The sequence below is a fragment of the Cyprinodon variegatus genome, unplaced genomic scaffold, assembly GCF_000732505.1.
Source record: "Cyprinodon variegatus isolate N-32 unplaced genomic scaffold, C_variegatus-1.0 Scaffold549, whole genome shotgun sequence".
Lineage (NCBI taxonomy): Eukaryota > Metazoa > Chordata > Actinopteri > Cyprinodontiformes > Cyprinodontidae > Cyprinodon > Cyprinodon variegatus.
Genome location: NW_015151002.1, coordinates 570,274 through 582,349, shown reverse-complemented (window position 1 = coordinate 582,349; position 12,076 = coordinate 570,274). Strand labels below are relative to the sequence as shown.

The following is a 12,076-nucleotide window of genomic DNA, read 5'->3' as shown; positions in this document are numbered from 1 at the left end:
AAAGAAATCTGACCAACTTAAACAAACTCCTTAGAAATCGGGAGCAACTGAACGATGCCTTCATTAACTTCCAACAACTGCCTAAACAGGCCATTAAAATATAACCAGTTAAGGAAAAGGAGGGATCCTACCTGTTATTAGCAACATCTTCATAATAAAGTATATGTAGATGCACAACTAAGGAAAAAAAGTGTTGCTACTGTTTCTTTAAATAGACTAAAAAATGTATATCAAATTTAGCCAACATATTTTACTTCCAGGAAGGATTATTAAACTTCTTTATAAGCAGATACTAAAAATTAATCTGAAAATCATTATTTGATCTGAAATGTTTCAGTGACTCTAGACTTTAATTAATTTTTTTTTTCCTTTACAATGCTCTAAGATACATTTTGTGTTATTTAGCAGCTGTAAGCACACTGGATTTGAATCAATTAATTGAATCGATTTAACATGATATAACCCAGGTTAAAAATTGATGCAGTGTATCCTCAAATCATTCAAGCCGATTCAAGAATACCTTAAGAGTTTTTTTAATGCAATGTTAGCATATGCTAAGAACACGCAATACAAAAGCAGTAACCAAACATATAACAACTTTGGACCCAATAAAAGCCACCTAAATGAAACCAATTCCGATGGTTTCATAGTGAAGTCCACAAGACATGAGATTAAACAAGAACCATGAGGATTATTTTTTTTTTCCTCATATTTTCATCGTTTTTGGGTTCAAATTGATACATTATATTTCATATTACGACAATGAACAAATTCACAAAAATATAAAAGTAGTGAGCTATACACAGAGAGACCAGACCCATGGCACACACAGTTCCTAACAGTTTTACAGAAGGTGCTTTTAGTCACAAGCTTTTGAGTTTCAGCACTGATGGGGAGGGGGGGTTTCCATAGAAACGTGAAGCTGAAGAAGCTTGAGTGCGTTTTCAAACACTAGATGGCGCCACCTGCATTAAAGTGACCCTTCTTGTTTTTTCTGGGTGGATACAATATGCTTACTAATAAAGCAGTCCAAAAAGCTATTTATTTGAGCAAATGGGAGTTCTGTGGAGAAATATTTGCCTGCAAATATTTCACTTCAATATGAAATCTGGTACAAGGTGGACAGACTGGGTGAATCTAGTAAAACAATTGGGTTTTGTGTGTAATAAAATGTCATATTTAGACATCATGTATCAAAGCATTATATGAAAGAATCAGTTGGTAGTTCAAATATTTTGAAAAATATTTATAGTTCCCCTCTATAAAAAGTTTATTTGTTTTAGTATTTCACTGGTGACATCACTTTACACTGAAAATTAAATAATAAAAGAGAAAGAAAAATCAGCCTGTATGTGAGCGGATTTAATTTAAAAAATATTTTTTATGGTATTATAAAAATCACCTTTCCAATAACCATTTGTGCCCCAAATTTGTAAATATAACCACATATTTCTTTTATTTTTCCCAAAGTTATTGAGAAGTCATGTATGCATGACAATATGATCACATAAAGTCATTTCTCTTTACCTGTTCTTGCAATGGGAAAGACAGGAGAATGTGCAGATCACGTGGATTTGATCTAAAGCTGTTTAAGTTTAAATTTGGGATTAATTATAATTATAAAATGTTGTAAAAATCTAATTCACCCATTTTCCAAATAATTTTTTAGTAGGCATGCAACTGCAAATGGCTTGCAAATGTCATCTGTAACTAGGCACCAAGTAGGCCTGGAGTAAAATAAGGAACAGAAGTTTGGAAAAGCCCCTTTTTGAGTAAATTAGAGGATCTGTGATCATGTTGAACCCTTTGTTTTATCCAAATAGACAGGGAAGTACATTAAAAATACAAGGACTGAAAAGATATTGTCCTTTCAAAAAGATAACTGAAACATTTGATGAAATCAAAACAGAAATAGAACACAAAATCAATCTTTTCTTAGTCCTCAGGTGGAATTTCTTGGGGGAAATACAACTTTACCTGGGAAGAAGATAATTATTGAAAAAGCACAACCTAGTTTTAGAATTTTAAAGATTAAAAAATATGTTGTTGTTGTTTTTTTTTTACAAAAATCTACAAAATTAAAAGTATAAACACTTTTTTTTTTCAAACCTTTTGGGGATGTTTATCATATCTGAATTTTAAAAAAAAATGTTTTCATTTTTTTCATTGCAAACATAAAGAAATCTTATCACAATCTCTGAAATTGTCCAAATGCCCATGAAAGAAAATAGCAGACCCAAAACAATCCTGAAAACTCAAGTTCCTATAGTAGAGTTTGGCACAATGTTTCCGCAGTCCAACACGGGTTTAAAGCACGTTACTTCTGTTCAAACTTACTTTAGAATAACGGAATATGGACAAAAACTTTTAACAAGCAAAGAAACTGTTTTGATTTTAGGTAGATATTCTGAGGAAAACAACATACATATGTTACATTATATTACATATGATACAGTCCAACATTTAACATTAAAGCATGTGGCTGAATAAATTTAATAGTATGCACAAAAATATTAGCAGCAAATAATGTGTACATCATAATTTGTGTAAAAAAAAAAAAAAAAGCAATAAAATATTTTTAAAAACTGCAAAGAAGCAAATATTTTCCATCGATTAGGCGAAGCTGACATAGCAGAATACTTGGTGTTTATTCTCAAAGGTTTATATAATTTGAGGTATTTTTGGTGGGCTCCTAACTCAAGAAACATAAGGGCTGAAAAAGAGAGGTCATAAAATCCATACAAAGAAGAAATGCTAGTGGTTCATATATAAAGAATAAAAAAAAAAAAACAAAGATCCGGATAAGGCAGCAGCTGCGCATGTAAACAACTTCATGGCGCCGAGATGGAAAAAGAACGAACAAAAATAAGCTGGGGTTATGCTGGAGCGTACGGTCCAAAATCACACCAGCGTCTCCGGCAGTGTGTCAGCATTGTCCGAGGAGAGCAGCTGCCAGATTTGCCACCGTTCCCGCTGCCAGTCCTGCCACTCTGAACTCGGCGGAACCGCTTGGCCCGAGTTGGTGTGCGTCGTGATCGGCCTGCCCAGTTGCAGCTGAGGCCGTGAAGGTGTTGCAAGCTGCGGGGAGCTCTGAGAGCTGGCCACACGGTGATGGGCATTGTAAGGGGGAGGGGAGCGTCCTTCGCTTGGGAATCGAAGGGAGCCCGGCATGCTGTTCAGGTGGGATGTCATAGTAGGGTTAATGTTCAGCTGCAGGCGAGGTCGCCCTGTGTCTGAGTGAGGGGCTGTGCACAGGCGGGATACATGAGGGTGGGTTCTGCACTCTAGTGCTGTGTGAGTTCGTTTTGTGTCTGTCGGGACTTTGACATCACTATGGAGACCATCAAGACCTTCCTGAGAGCTGCGAGAGCTTTCCTCTGACATGTTGCCATGGGAACCTAGAAACGGCATTAGTACATTAGTAATACTCATCATTTGCAATCAAAAAGGAGAGGGAAAAATATACCATTATTTATACAAATAACAATTTAAACATATTCTTATGACAATCATTTGAATACGCAAATATATTTCTTCAAATTTAAATTTTTCATAACTTTAACTTTTAGAAATTCCCTTTTTCACTTTTCCTGTCTAACAAATCAAAATGGAAAGTATTAATAACATACTAAAAGAGCAAATGAAGCAATAGTGCTGGTCATATTTTATTTAAGAAGGAACCAAATAAGGTCCACTTAGAGTTGAAAGACATGATTGTGTAAAAAAAAAATAAAAATAAAAAGTAGAGCTTTAAAGTTCTGGATGCAGCAAACCATTTACAAAAGCATAATACTACCACCGCTATGCTTTGCTGATAAAGGATTCTACAGTTCCAAAAAAAATATTATTTATTTAATTGTATGGATAATGCAATTTTAAAAAGATGAGTCTCTAATCCACAAAGTCAATATATTTTTATTTTAAGATTATTGCTTAAAGAAAATTATTGCATCACTAATTGACAAATTAGGACATGTCTCAGTAGTTTTATTGATAAGTTGACCATCTCAGGAAAACTTTCCACTTTTGTACTTTAATATTGAATCATTCTTAAATGTCGAAGTAAAAGGTGTTCTTGAGGGATAAAAAAAACGTACTTGCATATGATTGGTTCTTGAGAGCTGGTTTGAGAGTGCTGTGCCACGTGCCCCAAATGTTGGCATGTTCCTCTGAAAAAGGAAAAGAAAATCTTACAAAGTTACTTAAAGGACAGAGAAGAGACAGGCTGCATCAATATTCTCTGCAGTGCTGACCTTTTGAAGGCTCTCGACCCCAGTCAGCCACCGACTCCACCACAGGGAACTGCTGATCACCGGCCAGACTCCCTGGGTCCCCTCTGCGCTCACTCAGCACTGGCGAATTGTTGTCATAAGGAGAAACTTCCCCACTAGACACCTTGTTTGAATCGCTGGACGAACGTCGTTCGCTCAGACTGAAGGGCTCTTCGGGCTGAAGGAGGTCAGGACTCCTGTGGTTAAAAGGAAAATTAGGGCAGGATAGAGGCTGCCAAAGAAAAGCGAGACAAGATAGTGAGTGAATGGAACTCACTGTGAGGCTTTCCTCCTAAGAAGGTAGTCAACCACATCTGGATCAGTCTCCAAAAGGCTCATCAAAACTTCATTCTGCAGATCAGGGGGGACCTGTAAACCAAATTCAACTTGATTGAATTCCTTAATTAATGCACTAAAAAGAAATTTACTACTGTCTTTCTGTATCAGATCTTTAACAAAATGGTTAAATTCAGAGGTTATAGAAACGCAAGTTTAATGGGCAAAAATTTCAGCCTTGACATTAAAGTGGTCATAGAATGCAAAACCAAATTTACATTGTCATAGATGAATAAGGATAGTAGAGTGGGTGAAATGGACATACAAACGCCATTGACGCCTCCTTTCTCTGCAGATCTCACAATTCTAAACTTCCACCATAAAATGGGCGAATCCAAACAAAGCACTGAATTGACATCAACTCGGGGATGTTGCCTTATTTGGTTCTGGCCTGTACTTTTGTCACGCTCCGAAATTGACATACAGACCAGCCCACTGGTTCACTGGCCCAAGAACATAAACGGGTGTAGATGTAAGACACAAGTTCAGCTGTTTAACCTGCAGTTGCATTTACTTCTACAAGAATTACAAAGCAGGTAGTTTCTCCATTGAAAATTAGCCAGAACCACGGGTGTAAATTCAGTGTTCCAGGCTGCACAGAGAAAGGGGAACATTTTCACTGTCTTCCCAAGGATCCGAAGACTTGACAGGCATGGATTATATTTTGTCTATCAGAAGATCCCTGCAAAGTTTGATGCTCAGCTGTTCATTTGCTCTAATCATTTTACCGAAGACACCTTTTAGAATCATGGACAGCAGCTGAGCTGCTGACTGGGCCGCTGACTGGACCAGACTGGGCATTCGAACCGAGCCGTCAGCTCCAAATCGTACCATCACTGGGTTGGGTTCGGTCACTTCGTCCCCTCCTGCTCTCTGCCCCCGTGAGCAGGGGTTCCCGGACCAGCCCCGGAGCTCACGGTTTGGTTCGAATGCCTGGTGTGTTTTCACTACGTGCTGCACTGTAGACGACCAAAATTCCGGACGATTTTGAAATTCCCCCTGGACATTTTTTTAGGTATGTAAAATAGAATATGTCCGGGAAAAAGAGGAAATCTGGTCACCCTACCACATCAACAATTTAACGTTTCAGTGAGTAAGTGCTAGTTGCTATGATGCGTATTTGCTCAGCAGCTTCCCTCATTGTAAACCAACCAATTCATGAGCATACCATACGCTTTGATTCTAGGGTTTATAAACAGGCTTGCATTAGGGCTCATAGAACAGCAAATATGCCATTTTCAGCCAGACCAATGTTATACACCCTATTCAGAGACCTTAAGGACCAGCACCAAACACCCTATACTGTATAATCATTTTATGACCCCTTTAAACAAAAACCTGAGCTTCCTACAACTTACATTCCACTACCTAAGACTAAGGTAATGCCCACTTAGCACTGGATTAGCGTAAAAATGTATGGCTCAGAGACATTAAAAGATTAGAAATTTGACGCAAATATTCTTAATACTGAACTGACCTAAAGAAAAAAAAATTTAACTACAAGAAAGGGGAGCTCATGAAGGATTAGAGCCTTTAATCTTGGTCTAAAAATTTTGAGCCACTGAGTACTCTTCTTAAAGGCGACTCCAAGCAACTATGAGTGAGTGTGTGTACTGTATGTATAAGCAGAGCCACGAACCATGAAGAGCGTTTGACAACCAGCGATCATCCTCTGCAGCACCGCGATGACGGCGGTGCTCTCCTCCGCCCTGGCTGAGCTCTGGACGCTGAACTCTTTATCTGAGCTCTTCTGTTTGTGGAGCAGGTTAGGCCCAAAGATGGTGGCGAGGTTTAAAGATGTCATTTTGTTCCCTGGAATCTGAAATTAGGATGCAAAGGCAGCAAAATTAACATGAGGCATGAATTTTGTATGTATTTATATATTTGCAAATACAACTTTGAAAGGTGGGGCATGTATTTTTGGCTTTAAGGAGGGTGAAGACAGAGGACACTGAGTTTACTGAATAAAACCTGCTCCCAACCAGGTTAGCTAAGGGGAGAATGTTGGTACGGTAAAGGTTACAGAAGTTGTATAAACTCTCTTTGTGAAATGGAAAACTGTTTAATAATAACTAAGATAAATACTTTACATATTATAAAAGAAAAGCTCTGTGTTGAAAATCATTAATTCTTTTCTGAGAAGAGATTTTGACAGAAATAATAATCTTACTTGGAGCAGAGAAATTGCTTATATTTACTGATGGCAGTGCTTACTAACCGGATTCCCTTCTCCATGAAGTTGGCCCCAAATCCCAGTTAAAGAAACTTTTCATTTATCATCATACACATTTGTAAATGTTTGGATCCCTGTCTCCAGCCGTACCAAACTATTACTCAGTGTCCCACAGAAAAGCACAGAGAACGCACTGTTAAGAGAGATCCTCTTTGTCTGTGCCCCCATTTCATTTCCAAATCTCTATTATGTACCATAATTCCCAGCCTATAGAGCTCACCTCACAATAAGCCGTGCCGACAAAATTTTTTGAAAAAACTGGAATCGTACATATATAAGCTGCACCTGGCTATAATCGGGCTGATATCTACTGAACTGTCTCCCATCAAACCTATAGGGGGAGTTCTACATATAGCCCCTGGAGTACGGACGAAAAAGAATCCTAGCTCCTGCTTGTTGGCTCGCAACAGTAAAAATGTAAATTTACTCAACTGTTCACTTGACATTTGCAATTAAGGGTCTTGCTTAGGGACCCAGAATTGCAGTCTGTGGGAGTGTGTGGGACTTGAACTCAGAACCACTGGGACCCTAGAGCAATGCCCTAACCACTAAGCCACCTAAGAGCTTCTACTGAAAGATGAGCCCAGTATCTTGATTGGTTCGGCAGCTTTAATGAGGCAAATAAATGGCAAAATCTGTGAATTCCGGACATTTGTTCTCCGTTGTGTCTGTGTCATGTTCTTGTGCTAAATTAAATTTATCCCCTTATACTTTCATGTCCAACTCTGACTTCCCCCTATGGCGGTTAGGAAAAACCGCACCTTCTTATAAGCCGCATGGTTCCAAGCGGGGGGAAAAGTAGTGGCTTATAGTCCAAAAAATACAGTACATAATGAATATGATAACTATACATCATGACAGAAGAACTGTCCTAATTAGATTAACTACTTGGGAAAACATTAATTTTGACATGTAATAGGTATTATTAGGGTTTAACAGACTCTTACATCATCAATTAAAATGATCCCAACAATATCCATGCTATAGTTTTGCTTAATATTTGGTGCTCTGTTTTTGTCCACTTGGACACATTTAGTACGTGTTTTCATTTTCCCAAAAAAATGTTCTGACAAGGTGGATTTTAGATATAATCTCCTTAAATGTTTGAAAGTCTAAATCCCGTTTGCTTTCACTTGTCCACTACAGCCCCTATTCCACTCCCAGTTCCTGTGGAGGGATGGGAACCACTAGCAGCCAAAAAAGCAATGGAAAGGTCTTCCCAGTCTAGAGTAAAACAGTCGGACTTCCTGTGCAAGACTCGGAACACAGTGGCCTTAAATTCATGTAGGAACAGCACGCACGACCACAGTATCTGGGGTTCATTGTCATGTAAACATATTTCACTTAGGAAATATATTTTCATTTTGTTGAGGCGCATGTCCAAGAAACACTAACTCTCTGGAAAAACAAAACAAAACTACTACTTGAGGGAAAATAAAAATCCCTCATGGTTTAAAGGGGAAAAAAAATGAAGACTTCAGTAAAATTCCAAAATATGTCAAAAAGGAGTCATATTGATACTAATTTTTCTTAATTAAACCCTGCATCAATCAACCCCCTCAAACCAAAATAAACTAAGGGAAGCAAAGTAGCATCCCAATATGATAAAAACAATGTAGAAACTTAAAGCCCTGGATGTCTTGAACACTTGAATGTTGCAAAAAACGGCAAAACCTTCAACTTTTTTTATTTACTTTCCTTTTTTTAGTACTAAATAAGTACTAATTATAATGTTAAGCTCTTTAAATGGAACATAGCCGAGACTTTATGCAAAGGACCACTTCATGCATTTAATCGGACTAATAAAACCAGAGGATAATCCTCTTTTTTTTTTTCTTCAAGGATTTGAAGATTTTTTTTTTTTTCTGCAAGTCATATAAACTGGACCCTTGGTTGTTGTTCTTGTAGGTCTGTTTCAAATAGTACAAATACATTTAGACACTTTTAGAATGTTTCGCAGCCTTGTATTTTCCCAAAGGAGAACATGTTTACTGATTCTGACTTACTCTGACCTAAACTTTGGCCGTTTGCAGCCATTTCCTTTTCGGTTAATGGAAGCTAAATGTCAGAAGCCCAGTGGTTTAGTTTTCAGATCTGGGAATAAGTGCTGCCATCCACTTAATACCTGATGTCAGAGTCACTACAAGGCTTCTTAGTAATCTTCCAACAGTGCATTTTCTCTTCCAGCTATTAAAAGCTGCAAATAGACCTCATTTAAATGAGGTTCTACCTGTCCCTTATTTTTGGCTGTTTTCACCGAATGAGGTGGAAAGAAACTGCTGAAGATATTTCAACTTGATGTTTACTCAACCTGCAGCTTTATATTCTGGAACTCATGCTCCACCCTCACCTCCTGACCCTCCTTTGTGTGCTGGTCGTTGGCATGGTCTGCCACGGTGGACAGGAACTCAAGCAGGCGATGCAGAGTGTCACTGTTGCATGCTGGGAGCAGGTAAATGAGCAGCTGAGTGACGCTGTGCTGCTCATCCAGCTCCAACACTGCAGCAAAAATCCAGATTGAAAAAAGTTAGAAGGAAAACAAAAGAGAAGTGACATGAAATTTAGCATCCTGATTAAGTTTCTGCAACTCCAAAATCACTATTTTAATATGTTTTGGTTTTGAACCCTTATCCAGTTGACATGTTAGTGTTTGGATAACTGTTGTGCTGCAATGTGGGAAATGATTGGAGGACATTTTCCTGCAGGATATTTTGGTAGAAAGTCAAATATGCAGTTTTAAAAATTACAGGTTGGGAATGTATCTAGGTTGTGCAACAATAAAGCAGCCTGAGCCCCTCATAATAATACCAGTCCTTACAGTGGATCAGATGTTACTTTCAAAAGGATGGGTTTGTTTAATTAAAGGTGTAATGAGGAAACACACCTTGTGAAAAGTACAACTTCTCTTTAGTTAAGAATAATTTCCATATAGGTTTGTTGATTATCATAATGTGTTGCAGAAAATGGGAAACAGTGCTTTTTGGTCAGCCGTGGGTTGAGTTTTTTAACCAATTTTATCCAATCCCTTTCAAATGTGTCACCTTTACAAATCTTCCTGTTTGCATCCTTTTGTTAATTCCGAAAAATAAAGGTCAGGTAATCAGTTCTGGGTTTGGTTTTTTCCCACCTAAGTAAAACCTGCTTTTATATATACTTCCAAAAAAATCTATGTAGGATAAAGTTTTTAATTTTGAGAAACAAAATAAAAAAAGGAAACGGTGCACTGCAAGAGTGATCTAAAAATCTGGAAATAATTCCATAAAATACGTGGATTTACCCTTAATTTGTGTGGGTAATTAGGAAAATAAGTATTTTTACCCTTGAAATAAAATATTAGATATGCATTTAAGATAAGATGTAGATGCATTTAATTTCTTCTTATTTTAAATGTAAATTTTCTAATTTATCTGCTTAATTCAAGAAAAAAAATCACTTATTTTGAGGAAAATCAGCCTACTGTTATTGTATTTTTTGCAGTCCACTTTTTTTAGAGCAATGTGGTAAACAGAAAGTAGCAAATAGTTCAGGCTCACATGTGGTGTTGATGAAGGCTGTGTAGAGCTCCCTGGTTAGAAGAGGGTCAGGCATGTCCCTGAGGAACTCCTTTAGCAGAGCTGCCACATCATGTACGCTGTGCTCCTCATCCAGCTGCACATCGATACCCCGATCAAACTCCTCCCGCAGCTAAGGGCCGAGCAAAAGCCAGGCGAAGGAGAGGAAGACGGAGATTCAGAAACATCCTCTGCGCTAAACAATGGACATTATATTCTTTGAAGGGACACACCCATACACATTCCTGACCTTTTGACCCACTAAAAGACTCCATCCAGACTACTTCTACCCGTATGAGTTATAATCTTGACCATGTAGCCTTTTGGATGACATCCAGACATGCATAAAGCTGATTCCAGTTCTTTTTTTTTTAAGATGAGAAGATGATTTAAAACATATCCCATCCAACAAGTGAAATCATTCAGATTTGAGAAATGTGCATTAATATGATATAAAGAGTACGATTTATAGACAAAAAAAGGCTGTTGATCTTAGGTCAGCATTTCTAAACAAAACATATCAGCATGACTAAATGGTTTGATTGTCCCACCAAAACGTCAACCCTCCCTAAACACCCGTCCATCCATTACCTCCCAGCCATTACTGCAGATAACAACAATGCGGCTACAGTTTGCATGATGATAATATCTACGCTTATGCTTAAAAAAAAATGTAAGAAATGCTAATTTATGGACGCTTTGGTCTGTTTTGTTTTGACTCTTCAAGTTGTAAACCATGAAGAAGAAAATGTTTTAATCTAGGGATCCAAGATAAGCCCCGAAACTCCTTCCAAAAATGTCTACCAGAAAGATCTGCAATTTTTCAGGTGAACTGTGAATGCATTGTAAAACATCCAACTTCACATTGAGTCCAATAAGTCCATTACTAGGTGCTTTTATAACATCTTTAGGTGTGATGTGGATTTATACGGGGGCCAATTTGGGTCAAGAAGCTGTGGAACAACCTCTTGCTGCAAGCAGCAACAAGTCATTTGGGGTACGTCACTATCAGCTTTTCACCACTAAACTTTTTTGCCAAATTTTTTTTTCTTTCTCTTCCAAAAATAGCTGAAGTTCAAATTCACCCATGGTTAAACAGGTTTTCAAGTCCTGTCCTAACTGGATAAAGTTCAGGACTTTGAGTAAGCCTATCTTATCACTAATATGCCTGGATCTAAATCACCATTGTAACCTTGGCTGTGTTTTTAGGGTTGTAGTACTTTTTGGAGGTGAATATTTGCCTGTTATCTTCTAGGATGCTTTTTATTAAGCATGACCCAAAGTATGATGCTTTCTCCATGGATTCAGGATAAAATACTGTTAGGTTTCCATCACAGTTTTGGTTGTAGGCCAGGAAGTTCTCCTTTAGTTGCCTCTGATCAACCTTTGTTTCTTTACACAGGCTTTTGATAAACTGTCTCACAACTTTTAACAACACTGGCTTTCTTCATCCACTTTAAAAATTCAAGGCAGGCTGCGGTTGTAGTTAAAGGAGTTAAATACTTCTGAAGGGCATCACAGATCATGGAAGGTATAAGATATAAGTTATTTCCAAGGGTGAATTATGTTGCTACTCCAGTTGTGCACTTTCCTTTATTTTCAAAGCAGCAGGAAGTTATGATCTGGGAATATAACCTTTTGTCATCACCTCAATACACATTAAACGCTAATCATCATTTAATCTT

The 12,076-nt window shown here is 37.8% G+C and overlaps 1 protein-coding gene across 2 annotated transcripts in view; it reads right to left on the bottom strand.

Annotated features, from left to right (window-relative positions):
- Window positions 1-1,163: 1,163 nt before the first annotated feature.
- The window catches only part of arhgap6 (Rho GTPase activating protein 6), a 99,392-nt gene continuing 88,479 nt past the window's right edge, over window positions 1,164-12,076 (bottom strand). For both annotated transcript variants that reach the window (XM_015391576.1, XM_015391577.1), the window contains exons 8-14: window positions 10,374-10,524; window positions 9,191-9,339; window positions 6,247-6,426; window positions 4,549-4,640; window positions 4,254-4,468; window positions 4,098-4,169; window positions 1,164-3,398 (exon numbers count right to left, since the gene is read on the bottom strand). In XM_015391576.1, the coding sequence (XP_015247062.1) occupies window positions 2,902-3,398; window positions 4,098-4,169; window positions 4,254-4,468; window positions 4,549-4,640; window positions 6,247-6,426; window positions 9,191-9,339; window positions 10,374-10,524 (1,356 nt within the window). In that variant the 3' untranslated portion in view covers window positions 1,164-2,901. The remainder of the gene's footprint in view (window positions 3,399-4,097; window positions 4,170-4,253; window positions 4,469-4,548; window positions 4,641-6,246; window positions 6,427-9,190; window positions 9,340-10,373; window positions 10,525-12,076) is intronic.